This window comes from Merops nubicus, unplaced genomic scaffold (assembly GCF_000691845.1).
Source record: "Merops nubicus isolate BGI_N331 unplaced genomic scaffold, ASM69184v1 scaffold10536, whole genome shotgun sequence".
Taxonomy (NCBI): domain Eukaryota; kingdom Metazoa; phylum Chordata; class Aves; order Coraciiformes; family Meropidae; genus Merops; species Merops nubicus.
The window spans coordinates 18865-46571 of record NW_008615623.1 but is presented as its reverse complement, the minus strand read 5'-3'; the positions used below and the strand labels follow the sequence as shown (position 1 = coordinate 46571).

General features: G+C 39.6%; 1 protein-coding gene across 1 annotated transcript in view; it reads left to right on the top strand.

Annotated features, from left to right (window-relative positions):
• ATG10 (autophagy related 10) overlaps positions 1-27707 on the top strand; it is an 82128-nt gene that overhangs the window by 42031 nt on the left and 12390 nt on the right. The window contains exons 3-4 of the mRNA XM_008942581.1: positions 5563-5689; positions 13552-13649. Coding sequence (XP_008940829.1) covers positions 5563-5689; positions 13552-13649 — 225 coding nt within the window. The remainder of the gene's footprint in view (positions 1-5562; positions 5690-13551; positions 13650-27707) is intronic.

Sequence of the window (27707 nt, the reverse complement as noted above, 5' to 3'; positions counted from 1 at the left end):
GGGAAAGAGAGGATCAGTTTTGGAGATTCAGGGTCTGTGCAGAGGTGGGGGATGACTGGAGACTGCACAGGAGGGACAAACCCCAGCAGCAAATGACCTGCAGAGACTAGACCCATGGGGGCTGCAGGCAAGAAAGTGAGACACAGTCCAAATAAACGTGGAGAACACCCAGGAGGAAGAATAAAGAGTGCAGATACGATCTCAGCACGCTGCCGCACCCTCCACATTAAGCTCGGTTTTAATTCTAGCTGATGAACACTGTCCTACCATTCAGTTTCCATGTTCAGATCTCCCGGTTTGCCAAAGGGAAAGTGTTGAATGGGGAGGGGAGCTGCTCCCTGAAGCTCTTGTGTTTCACACGGTAGCTCACAGTCATCTCTGAAGACAGAGAAACACTGCACTGGAGAAACAGTGATACAGTTGTTTTCAACTTCAGAGGCTGAAATGAAATTAAGTGTAAATGTATTCCAAGCAATGAAATCAGATTTGCTTACTAATCTGGATTGCATCTCCTTTTTTCTCCCCTCACGACGAAACCAGCAGTACCAGTAACTGTGCCTGCGTCACCTCTTCCTCCCTTTCCTGCTTGCAGCCCAGTCCTGCCGGGCTCCTGCAGGAGAATTTCCCAGGAGGCTGGCCTGCTGCAGGAGGAAATAGGGGTCAAGACAGCAGGCAAGAGAGGAGGAACATGGGAATTGGGAGAAAGGCAGCACAGACTTGAGATCCAGGAGAAATGTACCCACTGTTCCCTAAACCACTTCTTTTAGCTTTTCCAAAAAAAAAATAAATAAATAAATAAAAAAGGGCATTAGGGCTTGCCTCTGCATTTCAAAGGGAAATTGGGCTGAGCAAGGAAGGCTGGCTCAGCTGGCCTCTGCGAGTGAGTTGGGAGAGGGAAATGTTTGGTGTCAGCAGAGAAAAATCCTTTTTTTTATTCAGTCATTCTGTCGCCTTCCTAGTTTACCCTGCCTGTCATTTCCCTGGCCCTTCCCTTTCCTTTTGGAGCCCTCCCTCCAAAGGTGACCTGCCTTAACCCATACCTTCCTGCAGCTCTTCAGTCTGCAGAGCAGTTTCTACTAAAAAGTACCAGAACAGGCTATTAGCTCTCTCCTGCTGTCAAATTAACTTGCTACCAGGGATTTTAAACTTGCCATTTTCATCAGGAGGAATAAAAATCATACAAACACTTTATTTTGCCTTCAGAGTGACATGCGGCATCATTTCTTATCAAATAATTCAGCATTTTAAAAGGTGCAAATCAACTTAATTTGTTTAGGGGATAATTAAAGGTTGAGAACAATTTTATATCAATTAAAATTAGTGATAATTCATTTGTGATGGAACTAATATAATTAATTAGGTAGTCCCTGCTTATCTTTTTTCTAATACATACTTTGCTTTTAAACATCTGCTCAATAATCCATTTTGGTAGCACAAGAATGATTTTACGTGAGAGCAACAGAGGAGCAGATGCTTCCTGATGACAACTTCCCAATTTGTTTAAGAAACAGTCAGTGAGTCCTGGATTCACAGTTTTAACTTGAAACATGGCAAGCATACAAGCAAATTTGCAAAGCAGAAGCAAAAAATTGAGAAATCAAATTAGTTCATGGCATTTTTAATGACTGCAATTTGGTCAACCCCCCTTTTTTGTTAACTTTTTTTCCTTTTAGCACAGATATGTTTGTTTTATCTTTACAAGATCTAAGCAAAGTTATTAGTATATTTTGTGATGTGTATAGATGTGTGAATCTTTTGCGGAAGTTATGAAGAATTCCAGTTAAAATTGATTTTGATATAGTCTATTGCAGTAACTAAAATCCAGCTGTAGCTCAAAACCAGATGGAATGGCATTATACATGAAAAAGGACATTAGAACAACTACCTGAAGAAAAAAATTAAATAGGGTATCATATGACATATGTAAAAATAAAATTATGTTTTTTCTTTTTTTTTTGGTAAGTTATACTTACATTTTATATTTTTGTCTTTATCAGTCATTGGTTAAAGAGTGAAAAATTTCTTCTGTGCTGATAAAAAATTTTCTGATGCTCCACGGCTTTGTTCAGCCGTGCACAAGATTTTCAGATGTTCCAAAGATGGCCTAAAATGACTAGTCATTTTATTCTTGTTATCAGCAAAGTTAATCTCATCAGCTAGAGATAACATCAAAACGTTTAGTCTCCACAGTGTACTTTCCCTGCATGAGTTACACTTACAGAGACTGTAAAGTACAGGATTACACATCAATGCTGCATCTTTTTTATGTAAGAAAGCTTGAAAGTGCTGTTTACTGAAAGGGGATTAGAAGTAGCCCTAAGAAGGACTCATCTGTCTACCTGTGTATGCAGATCACAAATACAGTGTGCTCACTTGTCACTAGAAACAGCAGAAAAAGAGATCTGCGTATCAGAAACTTGTTTTGAAGAAGTATAGAAATTTTGTAGGAGACTGAAGTCCATCTTGTTACAGAGCAGAACAGTGTCAGTTTCAAAGCTTCTTTGAGCTTTGCATTCAGCTGAATGCTTTTTTCAGAAACTGCCGAAACTGTCAGAAAAATCCAGGATAATGCAAAATAAATGTGTCTGGACATATTCCTCTCTCGGAAAGAGTAAAGCAGTCAAGCTGCCTTCTTCCTTTCTGTGTTTCCCCTCCTGACATCAAACTACTTACATCTTCTGGGAAGGCCACTTGTGGATAAACTCACCTTTCTCTGGAAGTAATAGGACATTTTGTGAAGTACCTTACCAGCTTGTGTACGTTTGGTAATGGCAGGAGTTCTTAAGATTGCTTAGGGATTGCCTCAAGGAACAATGACATTGGAAAGTCTCCTTTGCTTTCCTTTTCCTAGTCCAGCAAATGAAGATAGAAGTTGCTTACCAGCTGTAATCTGTGCTAACCCAGTAATTTGAATTCTTAGTGATGGGGTTGTTCAGCCTGGAGAAGAGGAGGCTCTGGGGAGATCTTATGGCAGCCTTCCAGAATCAGAAGGGTGCCTACAAGAAAGCTGGGGAGAGACTTTCTACAAGGGCTTGTAGTGATGGGACAAGTGGTCATGGGTTCAGACTGGTGGAGGGTGGATGTAGCTTAGATGTCGGGAAGAAGTTCTTCACTGTGAAGGTGTTGAGACACTGGAACAGGTTGCCCAGGGAAGCTGTGGATGCTCCACCACTGGAGGTGTTCCAGACCAGGTTGGATGGGGCCTTGTGCAACCTGGTCTAGTGGGAGTTGTCCTTGCCCATGGCAAGGAAGTTGGAGTGAGATGATCTTTAAGGTCCCTTCCAACTCAAACCATTCTGTGATTCTTTAAGTTGTTCCTAGCTTAATTTATGACTTTATGAGATAGTAAGTAGGTTTTTTTCTTTTTTTATAAAGCGTGTTTTCCCTAAGGGTATACATGTTTGAGTGTTTAAATTTTGAGTTAGTATTAACTTCTTTTCCTAAGTATTTGCAGGTAATAAAGAATATAGATTCTTTATCATTCTGTCTAAAATAGCCAGAAATTAGATACCAGTATTTATGTGAGGATAGGCAGTCTTATTTACAGAAAGTAATAGAAAGAAGTATGTGTATTCATGCAGCTTTTTTTCTAGAACGGTAGTATTTAATACGTGAACACGTAGTTGTGCCATTTCCAGAAGTATTTTTTAGGGTCAGGGAACACTAAGCAACAGCCAAGGCCATAATATCTGAGAAATGTTGATGTCAGTAGTGAAGTATGATTTTTATTCTGGGAGGTTGATCCAAAAGAATTTTGTCAATTTTAATGTAGGTTCAGTTCTGAATGTGGACTCTTTCTCTTTCCCACCCCTACAAACTTGAAGGCAAATATATTTTGCTCACAGTCTGCTGCTCTGCTGTCTTTTACAATTCTTGCTAAAGCACTGAAAATGGATCCATTTTAAAGGAAGTTTACCTTCCTATAGTGAAGAAATTTCTGTTTTCCTTGAGAGATCTTTAAAAATTTGTATTTCGTGCTTGATCAGATTGTACGTGTGAGGAGGAAAAGAACTTGCCTTCTTAGTCTGCTACATATTCACATGGTAGCTGGGCATAGTGCACCTAACTTCACCTGGCCTGTGAAGTCAGATACAGAAATCATCATTGTCCCTTCTGGCATGTTCTCTTTATTTTGCCTTCACATACAGCTTTTAAAGCTAGGTTAACAGAGAAAGCACTTTCTTTAACATTTCCTTTCAATGCTTTAGATGTCTGTTTCCTGATAAGCTAAAATCAGCCATTCCTGCAGTCTTCCAGAATTTACCAGAAACCTATTCTGTAAGCATCTAGGCTTTTCTCATTTAATGCCCAAAAATGTATTTACAGTACCGTGCTCTGTAGCTTCCTGAGGTCTGAGCTTTCCAATTGTGATCTTCTTTTCATGTGTCTCAGCAGCATCTGGTTGTCTAGTACACCAAACTGGGGGGAAATCACTTTTGTGGGGGCTATAAAAAAAAAAAAAAAAAAATTGAAAGTATTTTGTGTCATTACTGTTACAGTTTATCAGTTCTTATATCTCTTCAAAGATTGATTAATCACTGAGTGAAGGCTGTGAGGTAAAAATGCAAAGTGGCTTTAAATTTCTTGTGTGTTAAACTGGCATAGTGTTCATAGGATGCTGGTTCTTCTTTTCTCTCCAGTCATTTTTATTTTGCTTGGACACAGACAGTAAGCCAATACTCACAGTTGCTTGGCAATAGTCAAGTTGTGAAATGCACACCCAACCTGTGGGGCATTATGGCTGCTTAGTTCATCCATGTAAACTTGGGGGTTTGAAAACTAAACAAGTCCACACCCACAGTGTCTTCTTGGAAAGTTTGTTCCAACATTTAATATTAATGGCATTATTAATTTAATGGTTCCATTTTCAGAGATGTTGATTATTGGCAGTTTTTAGAAAAGTCAAAACAACTGGGTGCTTAAGCACAGTTTGAATACTAATTTGAAGTGTTAGGAAGTTTATGCTGCAACTGGGGTATATTTCAATGCAATAAATTCTCTCCTTATTTATATCAAATCTACAAGAAACTTTACTTACTTTACACCTGAAATATACATTAACAGAAGTACATTACCTCAGTTTTAGAGGTGTTATTACCGAAAACAACCTCTGGCAAAAAGATTTGTCTTTTGGCGAACAAACCCAGATTGTTTAGGGATACACTTTTACAATAGTTTATACTAAAGGTAATGAGGAGAGGTGCAGCTGTAGTCACCTTATTGTACCAGTTATTGTGCCATAAAGATTTTAGAGAGTTTTGTCTTTTGCTTAGGAAAGCAGCCTGCACTTAGAAAGACCTCAATGCTGTAAGTGCTTACCCATAGCTCACAGTTTGTGGAAGCAGGTCTGCTAGATGTCTTTGTGGGTTTTGTACTTTTGTGATTTTCTTGCTAGCACTGAAGAATTCCTTTGGGGTTTAAATCAGTAGTGCTGTGAAAGGGGTGTTACCATTATTTCTTGTTCTGTGTATTTACTGAATTTATTGCAGTAGTAGTAATTACTTTTCCCTTGATTCAGATACAAAAGTTGATGTATTACTCTGTTTGTGTTTGTTCTTTTAGGAGTCTTTGGATGATTCTCAAGCAGCTGGAGTTTGTGCAACAGAAGAAGTGATCCGCTATGAATATCATGTCTTGTACTCCATCAGTTACCAAGTGCCTGTGCTTTATTTTAGAGCGTGCTTTTTAGGTAAGACCAATCCTCTATTAGACAGAGGGAAGAATAAAAATATGTTGGATGCAATAGATGTTAAACCCACCGGTTTTGTGTTGAATAGAGAAAAAGAGTAATGATCATACACAGCTAGAAAGTAAAAGATGAGGCTGTTCACCAGCAAATTTTGTAACACTCCCAACACAGATCTTCAGGATCTTGGAGCAGATGATATCATCTCAGCCTGAAGGAGGCTGATCTTTAGCTCCTGGCATCTTGTCTGTGGTTGACTAAAACTGCTGGTTATTTTTCATGTTCTTTTCTTTAAATTAACACAAAAACTTAAAGCTGCAGGTTTGAATTTAGCTTTAACATAAGTGGAAATAATTGCAGTGCTTCAGCAGAACTGTGTCTGCTTCTCTGGAGCCTGAATTTGAGCCACAAGCCTGGGGTCTGGATGTACCTTTAAAAGCTTATGCTGTTTTCTGTTGAAATCTGCTGCTTAAAAAATAAAATGATACCAGTAAGTTGCAGCCTTCTTTTCTCTATTAAAACTGGCTCTTGAAACACCAACTGATCTTCTTTCCTCCCTGATACATCTTGTTACCCATTACTCAATTGCTGTAGCTACTCACCATCCTGTCAGGAAGGAAGGAGGAACGCACAGCCTCCCTCCAAGGCCGCTGTTAGTGTCACTTATTTAATCAGCAGCCATGGAGTGCTCACACTGCAGCACGGGCTGTGCTCCCTTCCTCTCTGCCCGGAGACTCGGCACCTAGGGCGGAGGGATTGAAATCTTCAAGTCCTTTCATTTCGGCTCCTGCATGGTAGCATCAGCACTTCTGTATTTTGAATAATCTCCTAACTTTATCTAGATAAAGATGTCTGAATGTTGCCAGTGATATCTTTTCCTTTTTAATTAAAAAGTAGCTTAAGCTGCTTTGAATGTGTTTGGTAGATTTAATCACTCTCTGCCTTGTATTGTTTAATGGTTTCTAATTTTGCAGTGTTAGCGTTTTAAAAGGCACTTTAGATTTAAAATTGAAGAACAAATTCTCATAAACTCCCTGGTGGAAAGATCCTAGTCTGAGGTGCAGTTTCAGGAATGGATAATTTGGGGTAAATTTTCAATCTGGGATGTGGGGAGCTGGGGACGTTGCTCTGCCTTTACCACCAACAGAACTCATTTGCACACATCCTGCTGCAAATTTATTTCTAGAATTATTACAGGCGTTTACAAATGTGCAGTGTTTTGCTTTTAAACTTACTGTGCAGACAGGAAGATAAAGTTTTGCTGTAAGAGACAGATTAACCTATTTGTGGGTCTGAAAAATGTCATCTTTTTGGTTTTAGCCGAGTTAATAGTGCACAGTCTCTACAGAAGAGGATGGAGATGCTGCAGGTAGAGGAAATAGGACACTATTTCTACTGTACTGTACTTTCATATAATTAGTATTCACCATAAGCAGTTAATCACCAGAGAAGAGCTCCCAGAGACAAAACAAGTTGTTTAGCTTGTCAGCATCAGGGAATCGGAGGTGTTGAAACATGACTCCTTATAGCTGGAAGTGGATATTGCAGACGCTAGTGGATGATCTAATGCACAATCAGAGTAGTATGTGCCAACAGCTCCTCTTGCAGTACAAAACTGTAATTGTTCCTACAAGTACAATTATGGTTTAAAACACTTCTTGGGAACCTTTCACACTGGAAAACAAGGACTTTTTTTTTGATAATTCCTCAAATCACCTGGGTTCTCTTCAGCTTTTAACATCCTCTTTTAACATTTAGTGTTCTCTGACTCTTGAATAGGGAAGGATACAAAATGCTGGCAATAGATACTGTTCCTATAATGCTTCCAGTTAGTGTTCTCCCATTATAGATAACTTACTTCTGAAAATGAAAAGTTCTGTCATCCCTGCAAGTGATTTGCCTGCCTGTGCTGTGCTGTATGAAGGTCTCAACATGGGGTTTTCAGGAATGTGCAGCCGACAGTAACTTACAGCCAGCTGAGCAAAGTTTCTTTTGTCTTACCTGAACCTGGTATGAGGAAAACTCTGGGTAATGCCCTGAATTTTTTTTTCATTTGAGGTAATAGTTAGTCTTCATGTGATCGGCTCCTCACCTTGTTTCTCAGACAACTAGTAATATTCACTACATTCCTCATCTGAAATAATCAGGGAAGAATCTTCTGAGACCTACATCAGTTTCCCAGTCTAAGTACCTGCTATGATTTGTAGAGTAAATTACAGAATCAGTTCCTCACAAGTCTCTAGTGAGCTGTTCATGATTTCCCTTGAATTCTGTCCATACTGATCCTCATGTTAATTAGAGCTTGTTGCAGGAGGTGAAGGTGAGCTATAATCCTTCCAGTGTTTCCACAGCCGTGCCCAGTCTTGCCTCCCCCAGCAGCAGGGCACAGAGTTTGAATTTGAAAATCTGCATTCTCTCTGGCAGTATATTAAGTGGCTATTACACCTCGAGGCCTGCCTAGGAAATAATAATTCTTCTGTTCGACCTGACTAAGAAGTTTTGCTTGTTTTGCAGTATTCACTTCCTCACTTTGTATGTTATAACAGCAACTGGTGCCAACCTGTTCAAATCTGCACTCTTCCAGATAGTTTCTTTTAAAACTTTCCTGGAACAATTAAATCCTGCCTTTCTCCCATTGAACGTGAATCCAGTTTTTGTTGACTTGGTGTCTTGCAGTCCCTTCTAGGAAAAAAGCTTCCAGTGAGTTTCTAGGGAGATTTTCCTGTCTTCTTCAGTGTGCTTGGTATCTTCAGGAGCTTGTGTCAGTGAGGACATCCAGTTTTCACTCCTCTCTGCTGACAGTTGTACTCAAACATTACAGGTTAATTCTTCCTGTACAAGGGCCAGAGCTGCATTGTATCCTTATCTTTCTGCTGCCTAAATTGGATAAAATAACTCATTTTCTGGAATTCATCTTTAGACCTCTTTTTTTGGTGGGACAAAGTTTGATATATAAGGCAGTGCAAAGTAAGGGTTGGAAATTTTAACTGCAAGAGAGCTAAAAGATTTTGAGAGACAGATACACTTTTTTGGTAGTCTCTGATGATAGCATTACGGGGGAGGTCTTGTTCTGGGCAAGGACAAATGCTTCAGCTGAAAATAATGATTAAGTGTGATGACTGTCTGGAAATGTGTTTGGGAATATTAGAGGATACAAGAAGGTATTTCTAGGCCATGTATATATATATACACATTATATATATATATATGAAAGAAACATTTTTCACTACCTTATGGTACTCCCCACATGACATATATTCCTAAATTCAGACCTACTGAAGTCCCACTATGTGTCTCAGGAGCTCAAGGCAGTGAGTGGTCTTCAGTACCTCAAAGTCTCAGAGAGCTAGGTGTCATTTCTCCAAAATCAGTCTTCTGCATGTCATACCTTTCAGAAATGGAAGCCCTTCTTTCTTTCTGTAGCTTCTGAGATTACCAAATAGGTAGTTGAAGAAATGCAGGAACCCCTGCTGGTATCTGATGTCACCAATTAGCCCTCTTAGAGACAGATGGTACAGGCAATTAGCCTTCCCCTTCAATGCTGGCATCAGCCAGATGGGCTGGGCTGGGTCCAGTAAGCTTTCTTTACTCAGCAGAGGATTTTCCCCTTTTCTTTGTCTTTAAGATGTCAAGGAACTTTGGTCTTTTCCTGAACTGTCATAATCTGAAGCCATACATTCAAAAACCTCTTGCACCAACAGTGAAGTAGCAGCAACACAGTCACAGGTGGAGATGGGATCATTCAGGGATCACTCTACATGTTAAGAAAATGAGAGCTTGTTTCACACTTCTCTATTCTGCAAAGTTAAAGGAAGAATCATGAATGCTGGCTCAGGACTGAAAAGAAAGAGGAGAACTAAAGGGAGTCAAGAAGGACTGCAGCCTAAGTCCTCTAGAAAAGGGAGAAGGAATGGCGATTTTCAAGTTGACCTGCTCAAAATACATCTAGCTCTGATTTACAGATTGATCCTAGCCAATAAAAATGGGCCTCATCAGTGGTTACAGAGAGCGAGTTTGTAAGATACTGTAACTTCCTCCAGCCCTGAAGGCATGACTTTCTGTATTCATAAACATACTGGGCCTGCCTGGGTGCTTTCCAGAATACAGACTTAACTCCTTGAGCTCAGAAACACGTAACCACTGTGTCCTTTCTCAGAAAGATAGCTCCTCTTAGAGCCATGTCCCATAGGAACTGTTTTTGTTGTGGCTTTGGACATAAATGAAAGTGAATCATCTGTATGATCAGATAGCGTCCTAAGCTGTAAGGGTATTTCTTCTTTTGTGACAATGGTTTCTTTGGAAAGTATACCAGAATGAAGCCTCAAAACAATTTGTGCACCATTTCACCAAAAGGGTCAAATAACCTTTAATTTGAAGTGTAAGAAATTATTAAAACCCCTCAGTAAGCATGAAGAAAACAAAATAGAGCAACTTGGGAAGCCCAAAAATTTTCTTTGAAAAGGTACATGAGAATTTTATGCCTGAAGAATTGCTGCTCTTTGCAAAAATTAAGGTGCCAAGTCAGCTGGGAGCTGCAATTCATATGTAGTCTTAATGCTGCACCTTTATGCTGTGAGGGGCACTCAGCCATCTGCTTTTTAACGATTTATTTGTGGTGACATACATGACTGAGTTAACCCCAAGTCGACCATCAAGCAGCTTTTCTCAGTAAAGTTTGTTGTAGTCTGGACAGCTGTAATAATGAAAACCTGAGTTTGCAATAGAAAGGCTGTAGTTCTTGCCTGGCGAGGCAGGTGAACTGGTTGGTTTGAGCCCATGGTGAACTAATGGCCGAGACAGGACCCATACTTAGGAGTTCTTGACTCCTGTACTCTGACTCCTTTCCCTTACAAAAGTCTTAGCAGGTTATGTCCAGGCTCCCGGGGCCTTTCTCGCTGGGCAGGTGTTGAGTTCATTGTACCAGAGCCTGCAGGTTGCAGAGCCTGGGGTACTGTCAATGAGCTGGTGATGTGTCATCTGCCACGTGTGTGGCAGGATGGGCATGGAGCTTCAGACAAAGGTACAGCAGATCTGGCATGACCCACAAGCAGCTGTTTTGTGCTGTACATCTCATTTTGCTCTCTCTAATTATTTAATGAACTGAATCCTACAAAATGTACCTGTGACCACAAACTTCCACTTCTGTCTGCCCACCTGCTCCCAGCTCGACTTGGGATAAGACCTGGGACAAGCTGCAGGCACCCAGCAGCTGTGTCATCCTGGGTGGATGATGAGTGAATCTGAACCTTCCTCTCCTGCCACTTCTCTTGGTGTGAAGGGGCTGTTGCCTTCTTTTTCTGGTTGAACTTTTTGAGTTCAGCTCCATCACAGGAAAGAACGAGACAAGAAGCAGAGAAGCTGCTTGGCTCAGCAGGTGCCACAGTGGCCCCTTGTTGCTAGCAGCAACAATTACAGACTCCTCTGTCAGCCCAGCTGGATATTTGAGGTCTCAGTGGGTTGCAAGAATGTGGAACAGAGCTGCTAAACATGTGAATGCAGGCAGCCCTGGAAAAAGGGGTCTGAAAGTGGTTGAAGAATACAGATGTGTGTTTTGTGCAAATCTGGGAGTTTGCAATTAGAATGGATTTGCTTATGTTATCCTAAGAAGGTGACTAAATTCACACAAACCAAGGACTTTTAAAATATAGAACATACCTCTAGCCAGGTTATCTGAGCTAGGTTTAATCATTCATGGTTATCTGCTGACACTGAAACAGGATCAAAAACAAAACAGGCTGCAAAAAACTCCATGCTTTTCTTCTTCCCCAGATGCTTTCTAATGAACAGTCCTATCAGTCATTCTAAAATCTTAAGTAGGGTGGATTTTTTTTGTGGTTTTCGTGGGGTGTTCTGTTTATTTATTTGTTTTTTTCAGCTGGGAGAGAAAATGCCAGACTTTCAGGTCTCCATCCCACAAAAGAAGATGAGGATACTGCCCATCCATGTCATCTCCTTTTGATAGGGCCTTGCAGTTCCCATCTGTGTGTCTGAACTTCACATCCATTTTCAGTACTGAACAGTTACTCTTTCCAGCTGCATCTGGCTTCCCATCTTCTAGAAAACTGAGCTGGTTAAGTAACTTACAGGACCACAGTAGTTGGGAGCATGTATGAAAGCTTACTGGGTTTAAGAAAATACACTTAATTCAAACTAATTTAAAGCTTAGTGAAATATATTAAAATAATGCAGAAAATTAAAAATGTAGGGAAATGTAAATCCACGCATATTTCAATATATAAGTGCATAATCAGAATGCCCAGATTAATTTTTTGTTCCTGTGTGAAACATTACAATTACTGTGTATTAGCTATTAGAGTACTTTACTGTCTGTGATCTCACTCCAGTGTGAAGTGAAGCTTCCAGCTTGGTTTTACCTCTGTTTTCTCTGAAATGAGAACAATCCTATACTGAAATATGATGGAATATACACTGCTTCTCATACATGAAGTAATAACATCCATAAGGTAGAGACAAAAGTCAGTTTTAACTGTGATATGAATAATGCTTCAGTAATATTTAATCATCTCTTGTAATGAGATTAATGGTTAGTCAGAGTAATCCATTCTGTATGTAGTATCTGAATTTGCTTAAGTGTTACTGTAAAGATTCACAAAGAAAGGTGTGCAAACAAAATCTAGAGCAGCAAATCAAATTTTGCATTAGAATATGTGTTGTTCTAGGTTTTACATTTGGACTTTCTCTGGATTCTCTTTGTAGGAATAGGAAACAGAAAATTGCAAGTGTGCATGGCATCTGATCTTGCCTGCACACAGATGATCTGAGCATAGATATGTACTTCTGAAGTTAAATTATGGTGTTGTAACAAATTTGTTAGTAAATCTTAGACCATCTCCAGCACAGCTCTGGTGTCTGCTGCCTTAAGACAGAGGCCACATCGGCCTGACAAGTCTCATCATGTTCATGAGGATGGCACAGCACAGCTAGTTTGTGTGCTTTTACCCCCTCAGATGCTTAATTTGCCACATGCTTCTGCTGAAGTTCAGAACTCAGAGCTTTTTTATAGATACATGCAGAAAACAAGATAAAACAGAGGCTGTAGGCAGCTGGTTTTAACTTAGATCTAAACATGGCATTCAAATGTTAATTGGGTGAATAAATCTTGTTCATTTTACAGACATGAAAATGTCAGTAGAATAAAAATATTTATCACAGGATAATGGTTTCTGACACCTAATAAATGCCAAGATGAAGCTACGTATTGAAAGCATATAAAAATATTCTATTGCTGTTTGCTGAAAACAAATATTCAGGAAAAATTGATGTGTTTTTTTTTTTTGTAAGTGGTTGACACTAGTATCTTGGCGTAGCTCTAATGTCTCCACTTAGACCATGATGCAACAATGCTATATAAATGCAGCTCAAGAAGATATTATGGGCGTGTAAGTTACCAAAATGCAGAATGCAGTAAACTTCTGTCTGCAGAATTTTGTTCCTTAGATTTTTTCCACTTGTTATGAATTGCATGTATTTACAGGAAAGAGCTGTTTGTTTTTGTTTTGTTGGGTTTTTTTTCAGTTTTAGACTTACCTTATCTAAGCATTGTTTTACAGAAAATTACTTTAACTACACATCATATAAACAGAATCATAAGTTGTTACTCTCGGGTGACAGAGAAGAAAGCTGAACAGGGAATTTAGGGTAGTTTTAGGTACACCTTCAGTCATGATTTGAGCAACACTGGTTTGGAATTATGGGACCAGAAGGGGCTCAGTCACGTTTTGCTGTTATTTTTTCCATCTGCTTCCAGATAATCAGTATTTTCAGATTTACTTTTGCTATTCTGTATTGAAGACCTAGCATGCTTAAGAGCTTTGACTGTGGGTGCTTCTTCCCCTCCCTCACAGATGGAAGACCTTTAACTCTGGATGAAATATGGAAAAGTGTTCATGCATGCTACCAGCCTCGTCTGCTGGAAGGGCCCTGGGACACTATTACACAGCAGGTGAGAAACCACTGGTCCTTCACAAAATTGATGAATGCAATATATGCCTGAATCCTCAATGGCCTTATTCCCCTCCTGGACACAAGTAAAATAGATGAAAGTCTAACTCAGGTTTTGCTGAGCCAGTTACCAACAATAGTTTCAGTCCTGGGTTTTGGAGAATGTATTGGTGTTCGCCACCAATAAGACTTAATGTGACAGTATCTCTCATTTTAAATACTTCTCCAAAGCCAAGCCTGAAAACTTCAGGCAGTTTCTGAGTAATCATGAGTTTGGGTAAATACAAAAGAGACTTATATGCATAAGTACAATATATTAATGTAACATTTTACAGATCATCTATTAATCAAATTACCAAAAATTACTGTGTAATTTTCAGTTTTAAATGGACTTGCAATCCTTAGGATTGAGGGAGAGAAAATTGGTCTCTCAATCAAATAATAAGTTATTGCTGACTAATGTCCTTAAGAATGAGTAGTTAATGAATGCCATGTTTTACAAGAGGAAACATATTACTAAACAGTGATACCACTGCCCTCTTCTAGACTCAGAGCAGTTTTATTTAAAGTAGGTTTAAAGTCACCAGATAATTTCAGCAACTGTTCCTAGGCTTGTAGTGATGATTCCCTTAAAGCCAGTCACATTTGTTCAAAAAAGAGTGAGATATAGCTCAGAGCTGAGTTGGTTGCTCTGGTTTCTTCCCTTAGCTCCAGGCCTCCAGTGCAAGTTTGGACAAAGAACAGAGACTCTCTGGGTGTGAATTTTTTATCATCAGATGAAGATAATATTGTGTCCTTTCTTCCTACCCTTTCCTTCCTTGACATTTTGATTTTAGCTGTTCCCAGGTACACAGGTCTCTTACCACAGCAGCTGACACAACAGGGATAAAATCTCAACTGAGTTCTACAGGTGTTTCCTTAATTCAGCTAATACAGTTTAATTACAGGATACCTATTTGGAAGATGGTACTCAATTATGGGAACACAACCATCATTGATGTTTTTGCAGCCACGGACTATTATTTATATTATAATATCTCCCTGAGAACCTAGCAAGCATTGGTTTTCTGATGTTTGCTGTGCATGTCTGTGTTCCAGCTGTGAGTTTGCAGCTTCTCATAACACATGCATTTACATAAAATATTAATTACCTGACTTGTCTACTACAGAATGAAGATGAGAAAATTAGTTTTTAATAAAATAATGTAGTATGGTATCAGGTTACTTACTGATCTTCTCCACAAGAAAGTATTGCAGTTCAGATTTTTCTGTATAAAGTTTTATGATTTATAGCTGAAGTTTCAGTCTTGTAGCTAAATCATGGCTGTTAATGCATAGAGAGGCAAAGGGTTTAATTAACTTTTCCTTCACTGCATCGACCTTCTTGCACTCCTGGTAGACAGAGACCAGTAACCCTGCAGTCAGGTGCTAGGAGTCCTTTAGGGCTGAAACCTCTGGTATTTCCCAGCTGAGCTGTTCTGGCTTGTGCATAGTTTATGCTCTCACCTGCAAAAATGTACAGGAGGATCTGCTGTGTGCACTCCAGAGGTGGTGTGCCTTCTCTACACCCACATTAGACCATGGCCTGAAGCCACGTTCAGGCTGCTCTGTAGAAAGCACAGCCTCTTTCTGTTCATCTGCAGAGCACTGCAAGAACCTACAGCTCTCTGTAGGTACTAAATCACAGTACTACTGAGAATAAAGCATAAGATATATGTTTGGAATGTGTAAAATCGCAGTGGTGGAAGCCAAAAGGGAAACCAGGTCATTCCCACCCAGAGACTATTTTTGCCTCCTAAGGAACAGTAAAGTGAAACTGTCCTGCATCTAATAACCAGAGAAGTGTGTGAGATACATACACAAAAAGGCATGCATAAACAGCTGTGTTGAGTGGTGGAATGTGTGGAGTGCTGAACCTGTTGTCTCTGTGACACCTCTCCAGAGGTGGTTCAGACAATGTGAGTACAGTGACAAACACAGATTTAGGATGTAAGGAAACACCTTTTGGAGAATTTAACAAAGTTGTAGCAGCAAAATACTAATGAACATGACATCAAGGTGACTTACCATCAAGTATGGAGATTACAAATCAAGTTGAACTGTTCATCCTGGAGTAATGCAGACTGTCCTTCAGGCTGATAGCACGATACTGTAGCTGCTGGTAGGTAGAAGAAGCCCGACAAGTTAAGATCCTCCAACAATCCCGCTGCATAATTTGGGATTACTTTCCTTTTACTTCTACGCCATTTGTAGGAACACATTCTCCCTGAAGACCAGGTACCTGTGGCTCAAGGCCATTGGATTCCACTGCCTTGATTTGGCGAGGTTTGCCTGTTTCACATCAGTATTGAACTTGGTCCAAAGGCCCCAGCTGCATTCCTGGATTGGAAATGTACTCTCCCGCATGGCAGCGAGAGAGGGCCTCTGGGAAAGCAGCTTTAAGAGGTCTACAGTTTTAATTTTAGATGAAAGCAGAAAGGCACCAGTCAACAAGGGTGCGTTTGCTTATGGTCGTTCTGTCAGGTGACCAGAAGACAAAGGAACGCACGGTTTGTGGGATCGTACCTCTGTGGAGCTGAGTCAGAGCAGAGGAAAGCATCTGTACCATTTAGCAGTGTCAACACTACCATATTTTCAGTGCCAGCAGCCACTGGTGCAACAAAAACTTCCCCTTGTAAACTGAGAGATGCATATGCCAGTTCAAATATAAAACAGCAGTAAAAATCAGAGTATTCTCAAAGGAGTGATGAAAGATAATAAAAACATACTGTAAGCACTAGCCTGCAAGCCTCAGATCAAAGCAGGAGTTAGGGCTATGAGAGTATTTTTTCCCCCCTCAAATGAATCAGGGTTCTGAGTTGAAATGCAGCATTTTCTTTTTCCTTTCTGCTTTTCTGCTGACCCATTTTGTTATGTGGGTTAGGCTTTGCCTGCAGGGACATGGATCGTGTAATGCAAGTCACTGGACAAACTCACCAAATCAAGCTTGAACTCTCAGTACACACGAACAGCAGAGAGAAAAGAGTTAGGATTTTGCTCTAAAACAGATACATATTTTAAATTCTACGAGCAATCCACCATGAGAAGAAAAATTAAGCTTAGCACTGTCCACGATGATGTTACTTTTAACTAGGGCTGATTTTGCACTTTGATTCAATAGTTGGCAGATTAGGAAAAGAAAATCACACCGCCTTTTATTCTCCCAGATTCAGGATCTTACGCTAATATTTGGGACTTATTATTCCATATATTTAATGAATTCTGGGTGCCATGCCTGTGCACATTTTTGCTATAACTGTATTTGGGCTTATACTCTCTATGGTAAAACAGCTCTCATACGAGGAGCTGAGACATTGCATAAGCTCCAAAGAATTTAACGTTTTAGCACTTACATGACCAAAACCAAATTTCAGGTAAAATTTGGACTTTTGTAATTACTTTTCATTATTGTGGAAAGTCACAGTTGTTTTCAGAGAAATTATATTCAGATGTTTTTACTGACAAGATAGTTTTTACTGCAAAAAGCAAAAGTCAACCAGTTACCTTCTCATAAATAAATTAGTGTGATAAGGTTGCATAGTATTTTATAATGATGATTGATAAATGGTAATGATTTAATTGCACTTCCTCTGGTGATAATCTTAAAATGCTCAAATGAAGTTCCTGTGATTGGCTTTCTTCTGAGTTAAGTCTCCCTAGAGTCTTCACTCATCCCTTTTCTACATCCGGCGATAACTTGCTTTAGCTGTTTTAAATAATACAAATCAATTATAACACACAGCTGTTTAAGAAAACTTCTAAATGTTGCTACAGGTCTCTGTGGGTATTTCCTGATGGCTTATAATGACATCAATTTAGCACACCTGGTAAGATCTATGTGAGCTGGAAGTAGCTTAATTCTGCGATGACAGGAAAATTAAGGAGTATTTGTGGATTACTGTTGCATTTCAGAATTGCTGCCAACCGTGATTTTGGCTTCTTTTTACAAAGAGTCAGAGGCAGAATTGCAGATAGTGCATGCTCATCTCCTCAGTGGTTTACTTGTAACTTGGTGAGCACTTTTGGTTAGCTGTATAAGTTATTTCTCTCTACACATTCTACACAAAGGAATGTTCACCTTTTTGAATTAATGGATGCTAGGAATGTACTCTTTACAAGACGGTCCCTTCCAAGTCCTTGTAAGCTTTTCCTGAACTGGAGACAGAGCTTTCCTCAGTTGTCCCTCGGTTGGATTTTCCCATTCAGCTTGACTTAGGTTGGAATGCCAGCCTTGGATCCCCCATATCACTCCTCTGAGTAACGTTCCATGCTCCTCAGGCTACCACCTTTGGTGTCTTTTTGACTGCACTGCTTTGTAAAAGTACTTATTAAACCAGTTATATATGTGTTTCAGCCTTAAGAGCAAATAAGAGATCTAGATATTTGTAAAAGAGCTGGGGGAGGAAGAGGCAGATATGTCAGACTGAGAGAAGTTGTAACTGGGATGAATATAAAAATAACGCTAAGGATCCTGGAGAGATTTCAACTAATAGTGGAAAACAAAACCAAGACACATTCTCAAAAAAACTCAGGCAAATGTATCCAGCTAAAAGAAAGTTAACAGTAAATGAGAAGAAAAGTCTAGACGGAAGAATGATGAAGTAAGTCATCGTTGCAATGGCTGGCAGCAAGAGAGACAGATATTTCTTTCACATGTACTGTGAAACTCAGCAGAGGAATCCAGTACAGCTTTAGATAAACACAGAGTGGCATTGTGTAAAGCAGCTCAAGTATAATGGTCTTTCTTTGTGTACTTGAACAGCAGATCCACCACATTAATATCCAGGTATAATATACCACAGGCATTATTAAGCTGGCAGCAGTCCAAAAGTGCCATGGTCAAATGCTAAATTATGAGGCAATTTGAAAAGAAAAAAAAAACCCACAAAAATAGGAAGAAGGTTTGAAAAACAAAGACCAAAGAGTGGAGAGTAGAAATAAGACAAAGAGGGAGAAATCTTCCTGATTACAAAAGTGAACATATTTTACCACCTGGTAGTGCATGATTTAACAACCATGAAATTAAAAAACAAGGATAATTAAAATTTAGTTAATCTGTAAAGGCTACATTTTACCTTTTTTCATTTTGGAAATATCTTCCAATATAGATGTGAGATGTGAAGCAGCAGAAGATGACTATAGTTACAGCCAGAACTTCTGTCTTCAGCCAGGTGTTAGAAGTAGTGTTAGGTCCTTGCTGTAGAAGTTGGAAATATGGAGGCTCTAAGTGATAATATCAGATTTTGTCCTCTACTTTTTAGAACTCTGCTTTTCAAAATTATGGCTTGGTAATAAGGAAGATTTAAGAGCATAATAACTTGACCAGATGCTATATGCATACTTCCCTAGAAGCGATACACATTATTACATATGGCAGTAAAGCTGCTTTGAAGTTTTAATATATGTCTAATGGTGAAAATTCAAAAAAATAATTGAACTATTTAACAAATGTAAATGAAAAAGCTGAACAGAGATGCTCATCTGTCTTAGCGATCCATGTTTACACTTTTCCAGCTATAAGGTAACTGATGATCTGTGAAAAGTTGCTGAGATAACAGTCTTCAAGACTGAAGCCCTTTTTTGTTAGAAAGGGTATAGGGTGGGCATTGGCAGTGCATGATTTTTCATCCTGGCATGCCTAGGTGCTGCAACCTTTTTTGAAGTACCTGTATCAAGGACCAAGACAATAGTGTTGTCTACACATCCAGTTAAGTCATTGGTTTCTCCAGGCAGTGTAAACTAGTACTGGGTTAGTGGTGTATACATTCACCTGTTAGAGGATGAACTGAGACCCATTTATTTCCCAGGCGCCTTCTGAAAGTTGTTTGAAAATAGTAGAATATTTACTGGATTGAAAAACAGATGAAGGCACTACTCATTTTTCATCCTTTATTTGCCCTGATAGGTATTTAGAAAAATGCATACACAGTAGAGCAACTTCAACAGGGCAAAGTAAAGCATTCCCACCTCAGAATACCATGTAGGTCAATGGTGAGCTGCTTTCCTAGGAGGCTAAGAGATTTACTCTAAATCAAGCAGAAAAGAAATTTGAATCTAGGTCTCCTGTGTCTCAAGTGAGTTTTCTACTTCCTTGTAAAGTAAAGGGGGGGTATAACTGCTCATATTTCTTTTTGATGTGTTTTGTGCAAGACCTGCTTTGGTAGGCATGCCGCGTGAGTTCCCACGGGATACCTGCGCTGCTGTCACAGGCATACTCTGGGACTTGTACTGGGGCAGTAGGCCATAAACTGAGCATCTTTTCAAGATGCAGTTGTTTATGCATGTACCCAGTGACAGAATTTTTTCTTTCTCCTGTGGGGAGTGACAGCGCTCTGAGCAGAATGCGTTTCTAAGGCTGTGGTGAAGGTGTGTAATAATTTTACAAATTTTAGAGACAAGCCCCTGAACATATGTGCCTAAGTCAATTTTTGATTCTTCTCACTTGAACAAGCCCATGTCTTAGTTATTTTTTTCCTGTGTGGAAGCAATCTAGCAAAAGAATTTTAAAAGCTGATGAATGAACCTGGTCACAATCAGTGCCAAATATCACAAAAAATTTTGTTTTTCATAGTGTGATGTTGTCATAAAGCCTGACCTTCCCCTGAGAAAACAAAGTCATAACCACGATCAAGTAGACATGCTAATGGTTAATCAATGCTTAGTGAGGTGGGAATTTAAAATCAAACATCCAAGGATAGAAATCGAATCGTATTATTACAGGAACCTCAACAGCTGAAAAACTGCCCAATAAAACACGAATGAAAACACGGTGACTTGAAGATCCTGCCAAAATAGTCCAAAAAGCTGATCAGTGAGACAGGACTCTGAACGGTTATAGAAGTTATGGAGGACTTGTGTCCATGCATCCCTCCTGCCCTATTTAACCACAACTGTTCAGGTGCCCTTACTTCTGTTCCCAAAATGTGACTTAGAGCTGTATGGGCAGGGCTCTCCCCCAGCCTCCAGAGTGGACACGTTTCAAGGTGTGATACCTTGGTTCTGGAGCTGCCAACAACACATCAGCATTTTCCTTGTTCAGCACTTCGCTGTCACTCCAGAAACAGAGGTTCAGAGCATTCTGATGCTTACTGTGAATGCAGCTGTTTGTGAGGACGGTGCAAAGCCTCAGGATTATATCAACTCAGATCTTCTGCCAGCCTTAGATTCTGCTTCCAGAAGGGTGCAAAACCCTTCAGGATTCCTGAGAATGTGTTGTGCTGTGTTTGTATTGACTGTGCTATTCTGTTGCTCTGTCTTTTCATAAAACTTCTTTTTCATGAGCCTCTCCTCGTGGCACTGCAGAAAAGATAATGTAGTGGTCAAACTTATGAGTGGTGATCTCTGCAAATACACTTTCCTTCAAAGTTTATTTCCCCTTTGGGGTGTTCCTGCCGCTCTATAACTTTGAATAAATTCTTAAATAATGGAGATCAGTCTGTCTATGTGGTAGCCTATTAAAAGATCCTCCACAGCACTTCAGCTCCAAGCTTCAAGGTGCACCTTCCATAGCTCTTAGAATAAAAAGGTGTGGACTGTTGATACCAAAGCTATTCAAGTGAGGGCTGAAGGTGATTCTGCTGGTTTCCTTCTGCACTGTTCAGGTACTATGAGGTGCAGACTGTTCAGCCCTTTTTTTGAGTCCTCATCAACCGTGAATAAAGCTGTGTCTGTTTACTAGTAGCGCTTGTACTGCAAAAAGGGATGAAGTAGCAATTCTGTCCCACAAAGTACTGGTCTTAGGTTTCAGAGTAGTAAATGATAAGGAGTTCCGTGCCTGGTTTTTTTCTCTCAGTGTTTGGTTTTTTTTCCTCAGTTTCATCTGAATGAGATGTTTTTCTTCTGTCATTTGATACTTGGCGGGTAGTTGTAATGTCATCTCTGTTATGTGTCCATTCTGTCATATAAGAAGTAGTCAACCAAACCTAAACTACCCAATAACAGCACAGAACTGCACTAATTCTATATTAATCCTGAGCCTGCTCTTTTTCAATATGTAGTTAAGAATCTGGAAGACGTATTCTTTATAGTACTTCAATAATCCTGCCCATTACATCACTTAATTTATAGCAGTGTTAACAGAAAAATCAATAAACATTATTTCTAAAATGTCAGGGATGTTAATGGTGTGATTTAAAAAAAGAGAAAGATACAGAACTCTAAACAGAACACACTGGTATACTGTTGTAGAGGCACATCTTGCTGAAACTGTGGTAGAGAGGATTTAAATCATTATGGCTCAGTCATCTTGAAAAATGTGTGTAGGTAGCTATTCTTAGGCATACAAATCTTTCTTGCCATATTGTGGGATTTTGCTAAGTGGGGGAGGCTGTGTACATTATAGCTTAGCAGAAGGCTGCTGAGATCGCTCTTAAGTAATTGTGAGTCGTATCAACAGTTGCTATGGATCTCCTGCTAATATTTTTGGAAAATTATTAGTACAACTTCCTGAGGAAAGGGAGTCTTACCAGTACAGACTGGAAAGCTGTTTCACAGGGAAAAATCTAAGAATGGGAAAGCTGGGTGGATATTTATTTCCAGCTAAAATTTTCTGTGGCTCCTCGAGCTTCTGTGGTTTAAACCAAGCAGTAGTATTGTACAAGCTACCAAGTGGGTTATATTTTAAAACTAGGCATAAATTAACAATGCATAGCTGCCCCACAGTTTAATCATCCTTTTCCCAGTAAGACTTCATGGATGTAAACTGACTAATACCATAGGAGAAAAAAAACAAATAGTGGACTAAAACTAAATGATATAGGTGAGTATGGAGGCTTAATGAGTAATTCACGTGTAGAGATAAAAAGCTGTAGGAGGATCTTAGCCAGTTTCTGGGTCACAATTCAGGACAGACTTTCAAGTCCTGGTTCTAGTGTTACTTGAGTTGATCTGTTATTCTGAAATGAAGATTTGATACTATTTTCCACACAGACATGCAATTAATTGAATGAATTATAGTGTAAAAATATTGATTATTTTGGTTCTTTTCTACATCTGTAGAAATCTGTTTCAGTGCTGCACATGTCATTTAAAGATAATTTATCTAGCAGTGGCTTTGCTTCTGCAGAGCTTCCCAAGCAGAGGTTCTGTGGAAGAAGCTGTAATAGTGTGTTCCCTCCCTGCATTGGCATTTCTCCTTGAGGGCTGAGGAGGATTCTCCTCTGTCTTTCCTCTGCCATGGCCTCTAACAAATTCACTACTGGAATGAAGCTGGTTACTGAACATTCCCCTTTACTGAATGTTTTTGTGAAAAATTCTAAAATACACAACAGCAGCAACTGCACAATAAGGAAGAAGTGTTTTTCTTATGTGACACATTCAGCTCAGTTTGAAAGGCAACGGGTGTGATCACAAGGCGTTGAAACCTTTGTAACAGTTTCCCTTTTTGTTTCCTGTCACAAGGGGTTTTGGTCAAGCCCTTTGGCAGACTTTTTTATTTTTTAAATAAAAATACTGCATCATAAGTGCCATTTAAGTGGAAGTTAGGTATCCATGTTAACAGAAAGCAATTTATACCTAAGCACCTGTGCTCTCAAGTTGTGGAAGCAGATGGTATCAGCAGTCCAAGAGCATTTAGACAAATTCATGGGACCACTTGTCCATAAATGGATGCAAAATTACCAGGCAGGAATGTGTCCTCCATCATCCTTCATACAGCAGGCACACTGGAGCACTACAAGGGGTGTGACCCACAGAATGAGGCCAGACTTCTGTTCTCCCAAAATAGCCTTTCCAGCTGCTGCTGTTGGAGACAGGTTGCATTGCTGGGTGGACCATTGGTCCCATCCAGTTAGGGACTTCTAATATTTTTAAGGCAGACGGAAGTTGAAAAAAGAAAATGAAGTCATCCAAGGAGGTTGATTTACTCAGTATAGTCAGACTTGCATGTCAAGCTATATACAATCTCCAAGACTCACAAAACCAGCTGAGAGCCCTTGAAGTTGAAAGTCAACCAGAGCCCCTTTTTGACTCCTCTTCTTGTATATTGTATTTCTGACTGTGTAGCCGCATGGCTCAAGAGTAAAGAGAGAGACCACCCAGAATCCCCCTGCAGAGTGGGAGCTATGGCTCCTATGGAAATGGTGGGTTCAGGCTTCCATGACCTGTAGCTCTTCCGTGGTCTCAGAAGGGAGCTTGGTGTTTCAGTCCTGTGTTGACCAAGACACTGATGTGATCAAAGTCTTTTCGAACCTCTGAATACCAGTTTTATCAAAGCATTTTAGCTGCGGTCCTGAGGTGGGCACTTCAGGCTTGCAGGATACAGTTCCAGTGTCCTTTTGGCATTTTCTGTTGCCCACCTTTGTCATGCCAGTATCCACTGTTCTGGTGGTTGCCAGTCCCTGTCCAAACCTCTGACTCTACTGTGCTGTGTACAGAGATCTGTAAATACCTTGGGCAAACTTGTGACAGAACTGGCTTCTAAGTAGTACAAAGTCTGTAGCCTTGTTGAATCCATAAGTAGGAGGTTACCATGAATATTGAGAGTCCTTCAGTGCCTAAGAACATTGGATATGTAGTTTCAGTATCGATTCTTGGTCCAACAAATGTTATTTCGAATGATAGGTAATATAAGATGCTTTGAGTGTAGAAGGGGAGCACAGATACCTTCTGCTATATTGAGAGAAGAGGAACACAGTCTTCCCTTGTATATTTAAATCAGTGTTTACTGCTCTGCTGCAGCAGAAACTTGCTATGTGTTCCTTGTGGTAGGTAGTTATCTGTCTGCTGACTGTTACAGCTATCAGCCATCCTACCTTCTTGATAAACTGTAAAGAGGAGGTAGGAATATATGCCATGCCATTTGCTGGTGGCAGTATTTCAAACTCAAGAGTCTTATGAAAACTCTCTTCCCAGTATCTTTCGGTCCAGGAATTCCTGGGATTACAAAACGAATCCTTTTGTGGCACATTTGTCAAATGCCATTATGCATTTTTTTTTCTTAACTTACCATTTTTTAATCAGGGTAGGAAATCTGTCTGCAGTATCTTTCCTATACTTCCACAGCTTGTTGGATCGTTCAGTTTTGCACCTTAGATGAATCTCTTAACTTAAGAACAGATTTTAAATAGTAATTAATTAAGACTATATGCTGCATAACTAAAATGGTTGACAAGTGAATTAGTCTTATTTTGGCAAGCATGGAAGAAGAATCATCTGTTTATTTTCTTAGGGAAATGGCTGAGATGCCATTTCTTGACAATGTAACTATGGACCTGCCAATTTTTAACTATAAAGTTTTCTTAAACAATCCTAAATACTTATGAGAAGTTTAAGCTTTAAAAACATAGTTCTGTCTGAGCGTCACCTAGTGCTTTGATTCCTCTTGTTCTTAAAATGAATCTTGCAAACCTTATTCTCTGTATATAAAAAATATAAAACCATTTACATACACAAAAACATATAACTATATAAATAGGTAAGTGTATCAGCAGTGTTGGCTATTGTGAATTAATGTTGTGTTTGCCCTGCATTACCTCTTAGGCATGCCTTTCAAGGATCCTGTGTTAGCTATTCCATAGCTTTAAAACAAAATAAACTCATAAAAAAGGATCACCGCCGCCTCAAAACTGAAAATATTCTAGAATCAGGCAGATTTTGGGGATGAAATATGAAATGGGTTTTGGTCATCTAGTGATTCAGTTTTGTATTCTGTAGTATCAAGTATCAGAATAATAAGTTAGTGCTGCACAAAAAGCACATATGCACATCAGGTCTTATGGCATCCCTCTCTGTTGTTATCACTCTCTTAGCTATAGCAATCACTATATGGAGAATGTATTTTATCTTTTGAACACACCTCAAATAAGAAGGGCCTAAAGATGTAGGTTAAACTAAAGTAAAACTTCTGATTTAAACCCATTTCCATCTGGCACTCCTGAAATCACTTTGCTGCTGGCAAACCAGCTTTGTCTGTAACTTTCTAAGTCGCCCTGTGCATGGTAGGAGAGAAGTGAAGAAGTCTTTGAGGACTGTGGATAGAGGTATTGTTCCCATTTTGGATGCACCCTGATAGTTCTGATAGCTTTAAAAACAGAAAAGCAAGATTCATGTTTTTGAGGCATCAGAACTGTGGGCACATGCAGCTGTCACAGGCAGCAGAAGCCACAGCTGTCAATGTAAGTAGCAAGAAGTTAGCAAGGCAGAAATGATGTGTGCATGGAGCAAGGGGGCCAGAGCTCTGTCTGAGGAAAAGACTGTTTTATTGCAAACCATAGCCAAGAGACTGTTCAAGCTGTGATCAGCCAGGGTCGATGACGATAGCAGGGTTTTAAGGTGTCCTGTATGAAGAGAGCAGTTTGTGCCATGAAGTGTTTGTTTCTACAGAACCTGCATGCCCACCTTCGTGGCCGTGATGGATTTGAAGGAGAAGGTACAAAGCGGTGGGTACGGTTCATTATACAGAGATTCTGGCTGTGTCAAATGTCCTCATATGTTTGGGTTGTAGGATCTGCCAAAGTAACACCATTTTCCACAGAAAAATTTACCCGCTTGATTAATGGCCTCTTGAGCTTGCACTTTGTTGGAAGAAGGATTCACTCCATCTTAGTTGGTTGTGTAGGGTTAGTAGTAGTAAAAGTATTGATAAAAATCCTGTCAGTGAAGTTAGTATGTCTTCTGAAATACACAGGGAACAGATCCGTTAAGTCGTAAGGGCAGTCACAGTTGCAATGCTCATCTGCAAAGGAGAACTCGAGCATAAATCAAAAATCCTTCTGCAGCCTTCTCCTCCAAAAAGAGCTTCAGTAATGACAGAGGTTTGCTTCTTTGGTTTAGTTAGCACTTCTTTGTCTCATCAGGGTCCCTTCAGGTTTTGCCTTGCTCAGTACCATTGTAGATTTATTTTGATTGTCTAAGAAAATGCAAGAGAACAGCAGTTGCTGCACTTTCATAGTCATTCTTCAGCACCCATTACAGACAGATGTAGGTTGTTTCATCTTTCAGTGGGAGTGCTTCTTTGGATTTTATGGCAAAGTTACAGAAACTTTTCTCAGTTTTATCAGTAGGATGAGTTGGCTTCTGCTTGTAAATTGAAATCAAGGTGTCTATAAATATGTTATCTGGCCAAGATAATAAACTGTATCCCATGCTCACTAGGATAAATGGTGGGTTTTTGTATACCTTTTTGGAGTTGGTGACATTTTTGGGGGGCTTTTTTTTTTTGAGTTGGTGGCTGTTACAGCAAGAACATTTCCTTCAACAGCCATTTTGGCCCCTGTGAAAACATTTAAAATTATAACTTCTGTGTAACCAATACCAGTCGTATTACTAAATCATTATTTTTATGAAATGGCTGCATTAGTAGAAATGTTGCAGCCTGTGTCAGTAGGACGGGGAAGCTATACTATACAATTAGTATCCTAACAGCAGCTTTGTTACTGTGTTCTACACCTTCTATCAGGATGAGAAAAGTTCCCTGTGTAATTTAAGTTTCTTAACATCGCATCTGCAACATAGTAGTAATGTATTTCCTGTTGTAGTAATTCCATTATTAGACAAAAATCTTCTGTGAGGTGGAGGGGAGAGAGGGAAGTTTGGAACATTTTTCTTGTGTCGGCTGTTGCTGTCCTGTGGCCTTTGCAAACCCTGTTACTGGTCCCTGGAAGCACAACGTGCATGCGCTTGTCTGGCTCAGTGCTCAGGCTTCAGGTCTCCCTAAGCCCTCATTCATACAAATGTTACTCACTTTTTACACTGAGCACATGGGTAATTTAAGCATAAAGTAATCCCTTTGACCTCAGGTTCAACATGGTTTAAGTTCCACACGTTCACAGTTACTGTTTGGGTTGTGGGACAGACAATCAATCTGAAGAGCAAAATTTTGTTACTTGCCTTCTGAATGAGTGTAGTTAGATTTTATTAACAAGTTATTATTGCTGTATATAAAAATAAGCCATGAAAAAGAAGACAGACTGTAAATTCAAGAACATAAAAGAGTATCATAATCTTGAGTGAAAGGTTTTTACTGAAAAACCAGGCATTTGTTTCAGTAAGTGTCGTGAAAAATTGATGAAAAGGGAAGAGC